At 37.6% G+C, this 17,895-nt stretch overlaps 1 protein-coding gene across 1 annotated transcript in view; it reads right to left on the bottom strand.

Annotated features, from left to right (window-relative positions):
• Positions 1 to 16,451, bottom strand: part of NAA16 (N-alpha-acetyltransferase 16, NatA auxiliary subunit) — a gene marked incomplete at both ends in the record, with an annotated part of 66,416 nt that extends 49,965 nt beyond the window's left edge. Inside the window, 6 exons of the mRNA XM_079721825.1 lie at positions 335 to 488; positions 6,360 to 6,494; positions 9,316 to 9,473; positions 10,922 to 11,026; positions 12,587 to 12,671; positions 16,398 to 16,451. Coding sequence (XP_079577951.1) covers positions 335 to 488; positions 6,360 to 6,494; positions 9,316 to 9,473; positions 10,922 to 11,026; positions 12,587 to 12,671; positions 16,398 to 16,451 — 691 coding nt within the window. The remainder of the gene's footprint in view (positions 1 to 334; positions 489 to 6,359; positions 6,495 to 9,315; positions 9,474 to 10,921; positions 11,027 to 12,586; positions 12,672 to 16,397) is intronic.
• Positions 16,452 to 17,895: the final 1,444 nt, after the last annotated feature.

Below are 17,895 nucleotides of genomic sequence, written 5' to 3'. Positions count from 1 at the left end.
AATGGAATCTGGAGTCAAAATCCCTGCACTCAAATCCAGCACTACCCAGATTACTTAGCTGTGTGACTCTGGGCAAGTCACTTACCTCTCTCTGTTCCTCAGTTCCTGATCTCTAAAATGGATGTAACAACTACATCATAGGATTGTTATGAAGATTACATTAATTTTATTATTAAGCCATTACATTAATTAATAATGGCTTAATAATAAAGTGTTCAGAACATTGCCTGATATATAGTAAGTCTCATTTAAGTGTTCGGACATAATAAAGTATATAGGTTTTATTCTTTTCTTTAATTGAGGCCAATAAAAAAGAAAAAGCAGTTCAACTTACCTTTAATTTCTTCCACCAAAAGTTTATCACATATCTGTTTCTCATATGTTTCTATATGTTTCAAAGATTCCTGAAATAGATCTGCCTCCCTCATCACTTGATTCTGGTACAGTAACAGTTCACTATATTCATAGTCTATTTTGTTGGGAGGAACCTGAAAAAAATAACCAAATTATCTTACTTATATAATAATATAAAGCAGTTACAGATCTTTAATTGCTTTCTCAGGACAGTCATTCACACAGACTTTAAAAAGCAACCCACAAGCAGTTACAAATAGAAGAGTGATTAACAGCAAAGAAGATTAATATATTCTTTAAAACAAATAAAGGAGTGGGGACTTCTGCCTACAGCAAAGTGAAGAGGTTAGCAAATCCTATTACCAAAGGAAAGTATAAAAATGATTAAAATCCTAAAGAATCTTCCAAAAAAAACTACTAGAACCCATAAAGGAGTTTAGCAAGGTGACAGAATACAAGGTCAATATATGAAAATCAATTATACTTCTATATACTAGGAACGAATAACCCGAAAATGAAAGTAAAATAATTTTCACAATAGCATCAAAACGAACAAAACATTCAGGAATAAATTTAAGAAACAAGACCCATATACCAAAGAATACTCAATCTTTCTTGACTCTATATTTATTCTCCCCAAATTGATCTAAAAATTCAATGCAATCCCTATCAAATTCTCAGCAAGCTTTTAGAAACTGATAAGCTGATGCTAAAATTCAAATGGAAATAAAAGGAACCCTGTATGGACAAAAGAATATTAAAAAGAAAAAGTAGGAAGATATGTACTTCAAATTTCAAACATCCTTAAAAATTACAGTAATCAAGACAGTGTGGTTGTTATTGGCATAAGGATACACATATAGATCAATGGAACAGAATATAAGGTTCAGAAATTAGCCCTTATAATCTGGTCAACTGATTTTCAACAGATATGCCAAGACAATTCAACAAGGACAGGTTAGTCTTTACAACAAATGATGGTGGGACAATTTAATATCCATATGCAAAAACCTTAGACACATACTTCATACCATTTACAAAAATTAACTCAAAATAGATCACAGACCTAAATGTGAGCACTAAAACAATAAAAGAAACCTTAGAAGAATAGGAGAAAATCTTTGTGACCCTTTGCATAAAAGAAAAAACAGGCAAATTGGACTTCAACAAAATTATAAACTTTCCTCTTCAAAAGACATCATTAATAACATAAAAATACAAGTTACAGACTAGGAGAAAATATTTGCAAATGATCTATCTGATAAGGAACTTGTATTGAGAATATTCAAGAAACTCTTACAACTCAGCTGTAAGACAAATAACCCAACTAAAAAATGGGCAAAAGAGTTGAATAGACATTTCATCAAAGAAGAAATATAAATGGCTAATACGAACATGATAAAATGCTCAATAGCATTAGTTGTTAGAAAAATGCAGAGACACAACTAAAACAGATACTACTACATAACCACTAAGATGGCTATCATCAAAAAATTGGACAGTAACAGGTGTGGGGATGGGTAGAAACTGGAATTCTCACACATTGCTAGTAGGAACGTAAAATGGTTCAGCCACGTAGGATAACAACTGGGCAGTTTATTAAAAAGTTAAATATATACTTACCATATAACCAAGTAATTTCATTCCTAGGTATCTACCCAAAAGAAATAAAAACATATGTCCACACAAAAACTTATGCACAAATGTTCATAGCAGCATTATTCATAACAACTAAAACTAAAAACAATATATATGTCCATCAATTAATGAATGGATAAACAAAGTGTTATCCATAGACTACAGTGTATCCATATAATGAAACAGTATTCAGCATTAAAAAGGAATGAACCACTAATACATGCTCTAACACAGGGGAATCTCAAAAGCATTATGAATAAAAGAATTTAGAGAGAAAACGCTGCATTTGATTGCCTTTATTCGAAGTTTCCAAAAAGGGCAAATCTATAGAGACAAAAAGCAGATCAGTGGTTGGCTGGGGATGAGTGGAAACTGACAAATGGGCACAAAAGAACTTTTTGGGGGTGACGAAACATTCTAAAACTGGACTGTGGTAATGACTACATGACTATAAATTTACCAAAAAAAAATCTTTGAGGTGTACAACTAAAATGGGTGAATTTTATGGCATGTATTATACCTCAAAAAAGCCTCTTATACCTCTTATAATAATTATACTTATTATTACAAAAAATAAGAAAATTCCACACACCTAATTTTAACCATCAAATTGCAATAACATTGTATTTAAAATGAAAGAGTGTTTATCAAACCCCAGTGAATATGGTACAGTACACCTTCATATAGTAAGGACTTGATTCCTGGATAAAGACAAAGAACTAGTCTCAATAGAGAATTCTCTAGTTCACAGTAAAAAGCTAAGAATCTAAGTAAACATGATGAACTTACCACACTCCCTTATGAGAATAAAAATAATAGAGGATTTAAAAATATATTAACCTATGAAAATAGAACATACGAGATTTCAACAAACTTCTGGGAAATGGAAAGCAAATGAAGAATAAGGGATGAAGTAAAACAGAAGCTAAAGCCTAGAGTAGCTATACAGAGGAAATCTTTAGGGAGGGTGGCTATCTGCCCTGGAAAACACCAAACAGGGTCAGCATTCTGAAATGACAAGTAAACAGAGAGTGCAGGAATGAGAAATGGGGCTCAAGATTAAGGGATTAACTGAAAGGCTGACCCTGACCCCATTTCCATCAACTCAGCAGCCAAATCCATGTTTAAAATATTACCCTGTAACCAGGCATCCATCCCACTCAAAGAGTCAAGAGCTCTTCTTCAAAGAAAGCAGATAGCCCCAGAGAACTGGATGCTAAGGCGGGGGTGGGGTGGTGTAGATATTCACTGCAGCATTATTCACAGTAGTCAAGATATGGAAACAACCTAAGTGTCCATCAACAAATGAATGGATAAAGATGTGATATATATATATACAACAGAATAATATTCAGCCATGAGAAACAAGGAACTCCTGCCATTTGCTGGCTTAAGACACAAAAGTGTAAGTATATTCCCTAATGTTATAAAGGTAACACTTAAAGAACCAGAAATATTCATATAACTATTATCAGGAGAATGGGGAAGAGATGGTGAGGTGACATAAAAGAACTATATACTACCCTATTGTAGCAAAAACCATAGAGAATGCCTAAAATACATATAAAAAAGTTGAACGTGCATTATTTAGACATATGGCGGGCTGTGTTCTTCCATGTCTTCTCTGAACTAGACTCTGGATAGCAAGGCAGGGACAGAAAGGTAGAATAGGGGACTGTTATCATGTGTACTCTGTAACGAGAATTACTGGATGAATGAAAAGAGAAAAAAAGTCTACCACTCTAGCAGGTAAAATTAGTTTGGCTATCATTCCAAAAAACAATACCTTGCTTTTAGGGTAATGTGTCAAAAGAAAAAGTTTTCATCAAGAAAATACAAAGAGGATGATGTCAGGAAAACCGGCAGAGTAAAGAAAGAACTCCAAAACTTCACCTCTCTAAAAGAGCGAGGAAAGAACTGGCAAAAACTGTCAGAATTGGGCTTCCCTGGCAGTGCAGTGGTTGAGAGTCCACCTGCCGATGCAGGGGACGCGGGTTCGTGCCCCGGTCCGGGAGGATCCCACGTGCCGCGGAGCGGCTGGGCCTGTGAGCCATGGCCGATGGGCCTGCGCGTCCGGAGCCTGTGCTCCGCAACAGGAGAGACCACAACAGTGAGGGGCCCACGTACAGCAAAAAAACAAAAAAAACCAAAAAAACCCAAAAAAACTGTCAGAATCACCTTTTTCAGAACTCTGGAAATTAACCAGAGGCTTACAGCACAGCTGGGGAGCATTTATTGAAGAAAACAGCTAGATCTTGGTAAGACCAGTGAGTTTTGTGTCATTTTAACTTGCCCTAATCCTGTCCAGTGCTCTCCAGCTACACAGTAGCCTTGAAAAATAAGCTTGTATTCCCAGAGCAGCTTGACAGCCACCAGTGAGAACAATGAAGCTGGAGCTCTTTCAAAGCCTCATTCCCAAAGAACTGTAATTAACTGACCTATCTGTTGGTTCACTGCAAGCCTCCAAGTACAAACCTAACTCAGAGCTTGCCCAGAGCAAAAAAGCCTTGGGGGGAAGGGAAGGGCCAAAAGTGCTTATTAAAAGTGATTACAGGCATGTGTTTTACCTTTATAGTGCCTGAAAGATGGCTAACAGTCAGGACAAACAACAGACTAAACAAAAACCTTAAAGTAAAAGCTGGGAAATGTGATGTCCACAGGGGCTTTGAAAAGTCACACACATGTACAGAGTTACACACATATTCAAGAAAGACCTGAGAAAGCCCTAAGCTCTCACCTGTCGCTGACCTTGAGACTCTGACCTTTCACCTTAAGAGGCGAAAGCTAAGGTAGAGTTGTAAATTGCCTGGCTGAGTGCTAAAGCATACATACACCAACACACCCACAGAGAAATTTAACAAAACTACAAGTTGGTTCTTTGACAAGATCTACAAAATTGACAAACCTTTAGCTGGAATGACCAAGAAAGAAAGAGAGAAGACTACTAAAATTGAGAATAAAAGGAGGGACATTACCACAAACCCTACAAAAATAAAAAGGATTATAAGGGACTATTATGAAAAGTTGTATGCCAACAAATTAGATTACCTAGATGAAATGGACCAATATTTACATAAGAACTAACACCATCTATCACAAACTCTTTCAAAAGGGGAACACTTCCCAACTCATGCCATGAAGCCAGACACAGACATCAAAAGAAAAGTACAGATAATATCTCTTATTCCAATATCCCTCACTAATAATCAAAGAAACACAAATTAAAAGAATAATGAGGGAATTCCCTGGTGGTCCAGTGGTTAGGACTTGGAACTTTCACTGCTGAGGGCCCAGGTTCAATTGCTGGTCAGGGAACTAAGATCCTGTGAGCCGTGCAGCGCAGCCAAAAAACAATAAATAAATAAAAGCTAAAAAAAAAATAAATAATGAGATAAACTTCTTCACATCCAGAAGAATGGAAAAAATAATAAAGCTGACATCAAGCGTCAGTAAGGATATAGGCAAACAATAAGCATAAAACCTTGCTAGCGGGCATGTAAATTAGTACAGGTGCTTCAAATTAGTAAAACTAAACACACAGAGCCACAACTCTGCAATTCCAGTTTTAGGTATAAACTGAAAAGGAACTCACAAATGTGGCTTATGAAACAGCAGACAAGAATATTCACTGCAGCACTAATTTTTAATACAGACAAAGTAGAGTAGATTAACTTTAGCTTATTTATATAACAGAACACCAAACAGCAGTTTAAAATGAATAATCAACATGTATGAACACAGATATATCTCAAGAAATGTTGAATTTTAAAAACTACATGTCATTCATGTAAAATTTTAAATATACAAAATAATAGTTTGTAACTTTCATGGACTTAAACATAATGTAAACATGACTAGAAATGATCTATACCAATTTCAGAATAGTGGCTACCTCTAGGGAAGGATGTGGGAGGACTTCAGCTGTTTCTGTAACATTTCTTTAAAAAATAATTAAATCTGGAGCAATTATGGCAAAATGTTAACATCTGTTTAATTTCTCTTGTGATACACAGTATACTTTTTGTATTTTTCTATTTTATATACATATTAAAATGTATGTATTAATGTATTTATATAAAATATAAAGCAATGTATATTAGAGAAACAATTCCCAGTCACAAAACTATTTTCATGTATTCTTTTCTTTATTCATTTGAATATTGCTGAAATTATAGTATGCAAAAATCTTTATATTATTTATTTTGTATTAAGAATTCTTTGTTTTAACTTCTTCCAATTATTTCAAAAATTTTTCAAGTTCTTCCGTAGGTCTGAAAGACTAATCCATGCTTGGGGGTGGAGGCAATATAGAAGTTAACTATTTTAGTTTGTGAAGGTAGAAGAAAATGTTAAAATGCAGTTCTTACTTGCTGAGTTTGTCTAAATTCTTCCAATAGTTTTAGTGCCATATCATAATCTTTCAGTAAGTGGTATGCAATAGCATATCCAATCCAGGATGCACGTTGTGTTGGGCGCAACTGAAGAAGCTGATATCTCGTCTCCTTTAAAAAAAAAATTTTTCTTTATAATATTTTTCACTTTCTTAGGTTTCTCTAAAATATAATTCATCACAGAGTTTTAAGAAAAAATACCTTTAATTCCTTTCTAATGAATTCAATGAACAAACATCTCTGAATTCCAGAATAAAACAGAAATACTTTTTATGTTCCTGATCTAAACTTAAGTTCTAGAATACCCTGTAATGTAATGTCCTTGGGGTCAATGCTTTTAGGTTGCCTTATAAAATTAACTTTATATAATGAGAATTTCTTCTGGTAACTAAACATCTCAGAAGAGAGACTAAGATAGCTTTTTATGAAACTAGAGTTTACTGTTTATAATATTGTTATATGAAATCACAACATATTTTACATTATTATAATAGGCCCCAGAGATAGGATGGACACAGCCAGGGAAAACACTCAAACATCTGACTGGACTTTTCTAGCAGAAACACCACTGCTGCTACTCTAAGACAGTTCAATACCTACAACATTAGGGAGAAAACACCAGAAATTCCACCATGGCTGCTCCAGAAGAAGCAAGATACCTTCAGACCAGCAGAAAATCTAACCTCCCTACACAGCTCCCACTTCTTCATAGCTCATATCTGCCTCCAACTTTTAGGCAAGTACAACTTTGCTTGGCCGAACAGGGTCTCATGAAGAACACTAGCTGCAATGAGTTTTGAAAATGTAATGTTTAGCTTCTGTGACTCTGTTGTTGGAATGGGTGCCATCCATCCACGCTACATGCCACAAGGAGAACCATGATCAGATCTTTTTAAAAAAAGATATCTTCAACAAAACAACTTAGACAATATCACTCCTCTACATTCATGGGTAAATGTCTGCTCCTTTTAGGCATATGGCATTAAGCTCTACCACTGTATCACCCTTAATTTCACTGTTGCTTCTCTGTCACTCCCCCACTTCATTAAAGTCTGACTCAGTTTTCTCTCTCTACCAAATTCTGCCATTATTCTGGGCAAATGCAACACTGTGGATCACGTATCCAATAACCTATCTTCTTAGATCCACGATTTCCTCATCTACAATGATCTCCACCCCACTTCAGGGACCCACTTCCACCACCACACCCTAGACCTTACTGCCACCCAGAAATCATAAATTCAGATACTCACTCTCGCTACAGCTCCTATGCTGCCAACACTGTCACTCAGTGACCTTCCTGCCCTTGTTCTTGGACACCACCAGTACCTCTAGTTCCTTGAGTCTTTCACTTCTAACCACCAGCTCTTTTATCTTCATTTATTTCACTACCCCTCCTAGCAAGCAGTCTCTCGCCATTACTAATTTCTTTATTTCTAAAGATAACTGATTTTAACTCTCACCAAACTTAGGCTGCTAAGTCCTAGTGAAGAAAAATCACACAATCGTAATGAATGGTACCATTATTAAGCTCAGCAGAACCCTTGAAACTTCTGCAAAAATCTGTGCAAAGACTTACATGGCAGTAGAAGGACAACAGTAAAAAAGTAAATGAAAAAAGATTTATCTAAACAGAACTATTAAAGAGTTGGTAGCCTCCTTCACATGAGAAAGTGAGATAATTCCATTTTGGACATACTGAATTTAGGAAACTAAGTGGAGTAAGCACATGGAGATGCCCAGCAGAGTTGAAGATAACAGTGTGAAAAGGCCTGGGACTACATTTATGGCAATCCTCCCAATATTTTGTATTTTCTAACCCATAATGAAGAAAGCTAATTAATCTCCACATTTAGATTTTAATTATAAAAGCTCTGTTTACCAAATCTGTAAATATCAAGCCCACAACGAATATAGTACAGCATTAGCACATAGGCGATATTCTAGCTTTTCAAAAAGCATTAAATAAGGGACTTCCCTGTTAAGAATCCACCTGCCAATGCAGAGGACATGGGTTCAAGCCCTGGTCCGGGAAGATCCCACATGCCACGGATCAACTAAGCCCACAAGCCACCCACAACTACTGAGCCTGTGCGCCACAACTACTGAAGCTCGCGTGCTCTAGGGACCGCATGCCGCAACTACTGAGCCCGCGTGCTACAACTACTGAAGCCCGCATGCCTAGAGCCCATGCTCCCCAACAAGAGAAGCCACCACAATGAGAAGCCCACGCACCGCAACAAAGAGTAGCCCCCGCTTGCCACAACTAGAGAAAGCCCACACACAGCAACGAAGACCCAACGCAGCCAAAAAATTTTTTTAAATTAAATAAAATAAGTAAAAAACCATAAAATGAATAAACTAGTTATCCTTTTTTGATGATCAAGTATGCACTTCCAGGGACTTCCCTGGTGGCACAGTGGTTAAGAATCCGCCTGCCAATTCAGGGGACACAGGTTCAATCCTTGGTCCAGGAAGATCCCACATGCCGCAGAGCAACCAAGCCAGTGCGCTACAACTACTGAGCCTGCGCTCTAGAGCTCGCGAGCCACAACTACCGAGCCCACGCACCACGACTACTGAAGCCCACGTGCTTAGAACCCATGTTCCACAACAAGAGAAGCCACCGCAATGAGAAGCCTGCAAACCGCCAATGAAGAAAAGCCCCTGCTCGCCGCAACTAGAGAAAGCCCGCACACAGCAATGAAGACCCAATGCAGTCAAGAATAAATTAATTAAATTTTTTAAAAAGTATGCAGTTCTACTACTATTATTGGAGGGAAGATCCAAAGTGACTTTTCCCTTCTACTACAGACTGTAATGAACAATCAAGTCTACGTGATCTCGTCTTAAGTTCAACTCATTCTGAATTCACATGCTTTTAAATTATATCTATTGTAAAAACATGTACATTTAAGACTAAAGTACTTACTCGATAACCTTCAAGGTCTCTCATTTGGATCTGTAACAGAGAGAGATCCCTCAAAATTTGCAGATTATCTTTATCTAATTTGAGGGCATTTCGGTAACACTTAATAGCTTCATCATACTTCTTATCAGAACGCTGCAAGAGTCCATATACATGCCAACCTATTAAGTTAAGGAAACAGACATTCACAGATACTAGAATATACTATGCTACATGTCTAATAGAAAGCTTACCTTAACAAAATGGTATTTTGTTTGGGATTTACTTCAGAATGATCTGGCATCAGACGGAGGGGGATAGTAAGCAGGTGATAAAATATGAAACCAGATCAGCCTTGATTGAAAACCGTTAAATTATTGAAGCTAGGTGACAGGCAGATAGGGGTGCATTATTCTATTCTACTTTTGTACATGTCTGAAATTTTCCATAATATATTTTTAAGTAACCTTAGAAAATTATTGGTAAAAATTCTTCACGTTGCCTACCTCCATCCCCTCACTTTCCTATGTCAGCACCTCAACACTCACTTATTCTCAAACACTATGCATAGAAACAGAACATGTATTATACAAAAATTGCAATTATCTTTTAAAACAAGTATATATTCAATCAATTATAAAACAACGTGTAACCATCAATTAATTCACTAGTGATATTAAAGACCACAAAAATTAAGTTTTTATTTAATGTAGTCAAGTCTTAGGATATCTTGGAGCCAAAAAACTATCATACTTACATGCCCTCTCTCTTCGCTCTGGGGTAAGCACTGGGATAAAGAAATAAGTATTTAGTATTTTGAGAGAACCCTAAGCTAAATATGTAAAAACACCACTAAAACTACTGACGTTCAATACTGGCCAATAGCTAGATGATTTAAATGTTAAAAATTAAGATACAAGGGTAATATGTGAAAAGGTTGTAAGTATATAAATAGGTAACACAGAGATTAAAACAATTTCAATGATCCATCCCTAAAGAATATTTTTGTTTTTTTAACAAACTGGGATACTAGTCAATGAAAAATATGATTGTAAGTACCCAGTGAAGTAACAGCTAAGTCCCTGTGCAACAGAAACCAAGCTGAAAATCAACATAATATTTAATACTAAACAAAATCTATTTTACATCAAGTTGCTCCTGAATTTTTCTCCTAAAATTTCTAAAGGAAAGTTTAAGGAACTTTTAAGGAACACAAGTTTTACTATACAGGTAAGTATTATACAGGTAAGTCATTATTTGGAATGAGGAAAGTATCACTCAGTTTATGGATATAAAGGGAAAAAAATGGGTTTTAAATCACATATAATTATTAGTTACTATTCTCTCACACTAAGCACAACTGCAGTAAATATACAGTGCATAGTAATTCTCTTAAAAATACTCCAATAAACAAAAAAAAATAAGAAGTAGGGAACAGATGAAACTAATGTTAAAAATGCTGACAATTATTGAAACTTGATAATGGGTACATAAAGTTCATTATATTCACTCTTCCATATAGTTTAAAATTTTTTCATAGTGAAGTTTTTTTTTAATTTGAGTTAGAAAAAACTCATAAATGGAAAATACATAAATGAAATTAAACTATTCAACTACTGCAAAAGGATACAGACATGACTCTTGACATCATTACGAAGTCCTTTACGAACAAATGCATATGCCTCTTCTTTTTTTCCTAAACAGTTCAATGTTAATCCTTTCATAGCCAAAGTCTCTGAAAAATATTTTTAACCTCTATTTACACATGAAAAATTCAAATTATTCTCTTAGCACTACTTTAATATCTGAGCTCTACCAATACTTACATTGTTCATCCTTTTAATCCTACAGTTAGAAGAATTTCTCTCCAGATAAAAAAAGTAAAAGTATATTTATGTATCTGCTTAAAGCTTAGCCCAAGTCCTTTTCTGAAATTCCTCAGGCTGGGACTGAGTTGGTAAAACGCTTTCTGTCTTTCTGAAGACTCTATAAAGGAGGTTAAGATTATTCTGCTGAAAAAAGGTAACACAGCAGGGTCCTGAGTCCTGTTGAGTTACATCTACTGCAACAGACCTCAGCTTTCACATGAGATCAAGCCTACTAAGAATCAAATCATCTGATTCATACCCCACAAAATCATTCAATCTACCTTAAAGAGATGTACAGAATTTAAAAATCACCTTACTCATTATTGGAACAGACTTCACTTTTGGCTGCAAGTTTATTCCAATGAATCCCACTTAGGCTAATTAACATCAGTTTGCATTTGAAAAGCACGAGTGGCAACCCAAGAATATGTTGAAGGTAGTTAATCAAAGATTGTTTAGAATGAAATAATTCTCTGAATAATCCACTAGAGGGGAATTAGACTAGAATAATGGTTTTCAAACTGATCTCTATGGACTATGGTTTTCAGAACGGGTGATCCAGCACCAAACATCTTATTTTATCTGTTTTTACATAATGAATTTCCCCACGAGCTCCCCTTTGGATAAGGGTTCCACTGCTAAACAGCTTGAAAACAAGCTTTAATTTCTAAAATTCTATGAAATTACTTCTTTCCATTTCCTTCAAAGAATGTTTTAAGTGTTACTAGAAAGCTGAGTAGGGTCAGCCTATTTTCCCAAAAAGATGGTCTCAATAATTACTCAAGTCTAATATTCAGAAACCCCAATCAGCTTTGCTCTGCTACAGGACCATAATTTACACGTCTAACCTGATCCATCCTTTTACCAAACACTGGTCACCAGTGAAAAAGGATGAGACAAGCAAATACAGACTTACTAACATCAGTGCTAGAAAAACAACCCAAGATAATACGATGGTAAATCAGTAGTATCTTATTTACATATGAAGGTTAGCAGATAGATAAAAAAATACATCTACTAAAAAATAAAATGCATTTGATTGTATCTTCATACTACTTTGGTATTGAAAATATTGTTCTAATTTTACACATGAGAAATCAAGGGATAAACTTAAATTCTGTTCAAAGTAACAAATGAAATCAGGTCTATAAAAATACAGGTATATATGCCAATTACTCACCAATATATCAACCAATCTTTTCTCAACTAAAAGTAAAGACTGTATATACACCTAAGCATAATAGAAGTAATCTAGAATAAGAATGATATGAGGCATATCTGTAAACATTAAACATTTATGCACTCTAATAAGAGAACTACAAGGCCATGGAATCTGGGAAGTATTCTTCTTTCACAGTTGGGAATCCTATCCATCTGGTTTTAGAATTAGATTTCCCCAAAGTAATCTCTCATAGGTGAGATAATACCTCCATGTTCAGCAAATTTGGGGTTTGAAAGAATCATCTTGCAAAACTTGAGGCCATTTTTGTACTGCTTCTGTTCATAACATTTCTGTAAAGAAATATGAACAAAAATTATTATATAAAATGAATATACATGTAGCAACTTTTCATTCCATTATATAAATTCTAAATTCAAGATCCAAAATTAGATCTAAAACATATGTGATGGAAAGGTTTTGTATCAATTTGTATCAGTTATAACATGAAGTTTACCTCTGTTACCTACTCCTTGCCAAACTATTCTGGTATCTGCGTATTTTCACTTTTATAGAAGATAAAGAAAAAAACACCTTAATTGTCAACCAACACACTGCTACAGCTTTCTTTTATTCAAAATCCAAAAGCAAAAACATATGTGATAACACAGAAAACTACTAGAAACTGCATTAAAAGTCTTTGCTACTTCAAGAATGGAACCAAGGCATACACACAAAAAAATACTGCTATTTACTGAGCAACTATCATGTGTCTGTACAAAACTTGCTATAACTCACAACAACTCTTTAAGGTAGGTGTCATGACCTCCACCTTACAGATGTAGAAACTGAAACTTAAAAGTCCATTAAATTAATTTATAAGTGGCTCAGCTTAGTTGCAAACTCTCCTCTGACTCCAAGACTATGGTCTTTCCATCACTTGTAGTCTAATACAAGTGTAAGCAAATCTCTTACACTTATATTAGACTAGATTTATTTAAGAATAAACCCTCTTTATTCCTCAATGCCACCAGCCAGGCTAAGTAATCACGCCTGCCCTCCACAGCCATTAACCACCAGAACACCACATCTTTAACTCAATCTCTCACTTACGTGGTTACGGGTTTTCTTTTTAGTACTCAACGTGCCAAGCTCATCCCCACCTCAGGGCCTCTGCACTTGTGTTCCTTCCACCGCCTGAAATGTTGTTCTTCCCCACATCTCCCCATGGCTGATTCCTTACGATCAAGTTTTACTTATCATCTACCTGACAACTCTATCTAATACTACCAGCCTCTTACAGCACCCCCCAAAACACTCTATCGTATTACTCTATTTTCTACACAGCGCTATCATTTCCTGACATTCCTACTCATTTTTGTACTTATTTTGTGTCTATCTTCCCCACCATACTGTAAGCTCCTGAGAACAGGGACCTTGCCTATTTTAAACACTGCTGCATCCTCAGGTTCTAGACAAATAAGAATTGCTCAATACATAGTCAATATATACATTCAAGTTCAAAGCAAAACAGTACCAGCAAAGGAGGAGGAAGAGATGAATTCTTGCCAACAGGGGTGGGATATGGAGAGGAGAATTAGGAAAGTATTCATAGAAAAAAATCTTTAAATTAAGGCTTCTTGATTGCCTATGGGGAAGAGAACTTAGTGGTTGGGAAAGAGGATAGGAAAACCTGAATTTTGAACCATGCGAATATATTATGTATTCCAAAAATATTAAAACAAAAAAACAAGCAGAAGGAGCTACTGGGGAAGAGGAAAAGGAGAAATATTATATTTTTTTCTGCCTTACCAAGTGATCTGGAAGTAATAATATCATACTACCAATAACAGTCATAGTAATAGTTAACACTTATTGGGAGCACTTACTATGTGTCAGGCACTGTTCTCATTTATTCCTTACTTAAATACCAGGAAAGCCTATGAGATACACGTTATCTACATTTTAGATGGAGAGACTGAGAAACAGTTACTGAGTTTACACAGCTAGTAAGTGTCAGAGCCACAATTCAAGCCCAGGTAGTCATCTCCAGTATCCGAGTACTCAGGTTAAAGAAAAGTCTTAAGTTCAGTAAGGAATATCTACTTAGTAGAAAAGATAGACTCTAGTTTCAACTTTGCTACTAACCAGACTGAGAACTTTAGACACTTAGTCATTTACCATCCCTGGGTTTGACTGTCTCATTTGTAAAAGAGGGCCTGCAATAGCTCCAAAATTCAACAAAACATAATGCTAACAGCCAGTCTGGGGGATAAGATAGGCAGGTACAAGCCATGTCTGCATGTGATAAGCAACCTGGTGAATTTGTATGGGTGTCTTTCAGTAAAATGATAATTTTTTAAAAACTACTGTTGGTGGCAAAGCATTTTGGTCCACCAACCAAACTTTGAAGAATTTTATTATAGACTTCTGTTTGCTATGGAATTTGTCATAGTAAAACTTTATCCATACTTATTGCAATTTGAGACAATCAAATCATTCACTTTTGCAGTATCCTCCTAAATTCATGTAACGTTATAATAAACATTACATACCCAGATAAAAAATGTTTAGCATTTCCCAATTTATTTGGGGATAAAATTAACTCTGCAGTGGTCTTTACATTTTTTTATAACTAGAGTAATAATAAATCATATAATTGTTTTTCATTATGCTACTGATAACATGATTTGAACTAGAAAATATCCATATATAGAGAAAATAAGTGTCTGTCATCTTTTAGGTATAATACCAAATGTCCTGAAATCCAACAATTTATAGATAATTTTTAATTAACATGTTTCAGTTTCCTTAGACCAAAAAAAAACAACAAAACACCCCACCCAAAAGGGGCAAAAAAGTTCACTTCTCCAATTCCACACTGCGAAAAATACAAGGGTATGAGAAAAATGAAAGTAAAATAAAGAAAAAATATATGCAAAGTCGAATGAAGCAATCTGCCAAAATGCTTTAATTAGATTTATGTTTTTACACTCGTTTCTCATCATTTGCGCAACACTAAGCGCCATATAAAATTAAGACAAAATTTTCATCCCATTTACTATGTAGCTTTTGAAGACTAAGTGTGACGTTTCTATCTGGCTTGAAACAGAACGGCTACTATGATTATTTTTTTATCTGCAGTTGCTTATACTTCATTTTATATATAATAAAGGTAAGCAACAGCTAATGATCATATAACCAACACAAGCTCTGATTAATAAATTCACCCTTAAAATCTAAACGCTGGTTTTCAGATGAAAGACAATCAGTCTCCAGTGTCTACTGAGAAAAGCAAAGGCATGTTGCCCCTCCTCCCTGGAAAACCATTAAGGTACCAGGACGGTGACACATAACCCACAGAAAACTCCCCTCTCCACCCGGCAGCCGTCATCATTACGGGGCCATTATTCAGGTTTCTGATCGGAATCAAAGTAAATGCACCCCTCAAGTGCAATACCAGCCAGTCCGCGCGGCTTTAACCACTTACAGGGCCTGTACGAGTTAAAAACAATCAGAGCTGTGTTCGGCTTTAGAACTTAGAAATGCAGTTCGAGTCACGTACTTCCCAAAGAGGAAATAGGCAAACTCTCTACCAAAGGGAGGATGAGTCTCCGAGGTTTTAGTTTCCCGTAACCTGTATAAATCGGATCCCACACCATTACAAGACCGCTCCCGCTTTCAAAGGTGTCAAGGTGCTCTGTGCAATAGATTCCACATAAAGCAATGAACGAACACCTGGACGCAGGGATGCTGGCAAAAGTAACTGGGATGGACCGGGGGGGGGGGAGGTCGCGAGGCCGGCTGCCAGGCGCCGCAGGAGGGCACGGGCCACTCCCGGCCGCGCCCAGGCCCAGGGTGACTGCGGCGGGAAGATTCTGGAAGGAGCGGCCGCGGAGGGAGGGAGGAGAGCGGGGTGGCGGGCCCTGCGAGGCGGGGGTAGGGCCGTGCGGGTTCGCGCACAAACAAAGAACCCAGGGGGGCCGGGCCCAGCCGCGCAGGCGCCATCGCCGCCAGACAGTTAGCCGCGCCGGGCCCGGGGCTGTCGGGGGTGGGCGGCGCAGCCACTGGCCACTCACCAAGATGCGTTTGAAGAGGTTGCTCTCCTTTGGCGGCAGCTGCACGTTCGGCATCGCGGCTGGAGAGGAGGCTGGGTGCCCGCGCGCTCCGTTTCGCGGGACGGGCACCGGGACGAGCCGCGGCTAAGAGTCGGGCTGCGGGCGACGGGTCAGTTCATTGGCCTAGACTTGGGGCTGAGCAGCCTGGGCAGAGCTGTCGGGCAGGGTTGGCAATGGAAAAGGAAGCCGGTCTGGGTAGGACACCCTTCAGCCCCAGCCTGGCTTTGGGGCAAGTGGCGGCGGCGGCTCCCGTACGGGGCAAGATGGCAGCTAGGGCCCGCCCCCCTCGAGCGAGGCGGCGTGCGCATGCGCAGGGCGCCCCGCGGCGAGGAACTGGGACCCTGTGTTAGGCGGTCGCTTCTGTCACCTGCACCCAGGCCCCGGGTAGGGCGCTTGCACCGTAGCCGTTCGTAAGTCGCTGCCTTGTATTGTGCTTTGGTTGTTAAGCTTCTGGCCCAAGATAATGTTAGTTATATCAGAATGTGACTTTTTTGATTTCTCTCCAGTCAGGAATTTAAACAGTGCTGGACTCAAAGTAAATTTCTTGATGTAGGACAAACTTGTTTTCCTTATTTTCTCCCTCGACTTAGACTTTAAGAAGCCTTTTCTCTCCAGGGCAGAGCAAAGAACTATTCACAACGTATGTGAGGTCACTGGGCAGGACTTGAAAAGAGCTAATGTGAAAGCACGTTTGAAATGTCAGAGAAAAATATTCTCAGCAGTTTAGAACACCTAACATTGTCAGTGAGAATTACGGTGGTTTTATGGGGCGCCTGATTCCCCAGGTCTACCTACGCTTTCTCCTCAGGTGGTTCTCCTTTATACAAGCCCTATAATAATGAAAGTAAAAAGGTTCAAACCCAGGATCTTCCAACTCTGGGGCACTTTCTACCATAGATAAAAGGCAGCATAGTGACAGAAATGTGTGAGTCTAGAAAGATCTGGACATACATTGTTGACAAGAATAGCCGTACATACGGTGTAGGTTTAATATTAAGGTATATGTAAATATTAGGTACATAAACTTGTACATGTTCTGGATCTTCATTTGTGCATGTTTGTGAGACTACAGGGTAATTGATGCATAGTTGCATTTAATGGGCTGTAATCAGAACTGGGTTGGGCTTACTTGATTTTTTTTCCCTGTAGCCTGAGTTGGTTGGAGATGGGAGAAAGTATCACCTGAGTCTTTTTTTTTTTTTTTTTGGCCGCTCTGCAGGGTTTGCCCGATATTAGTTCCCCAGCCATGGATCAGACGTGCACCCTCAGCAGTGAAAGTGCAGAGTCCTAACCACTGGACTGCCAGGGAATTCCCTCACTTTTAAAATAAGGAAGGGACTGTTATTAAAACGGGGGAAGTCCAGAAGGGCCTATGTGTTCTAGACAGAAACTAGGCTCCCCAAGCTATTAGAGAGGAAGTAGGCAAAGAGGGCTTCATGGGAAACTTGGCTGAGTGGCA

Source organism: Hyperoodon ampullatus (assembly GCF_949752795.1).
Source record: "Hyperoodon ampullatus genome assembly, chromosome: 16".
NCBI classification, from domain to species: Eukaryota; Metazoa; Chordata; class Mammalia; order Artiodactyla; family Ziphiidae; genus Hyperoodon; species Hyperoodon ampullatus.
This window is presented reverse-complemented; position numbering and strand designations above follow the sequence as displayed.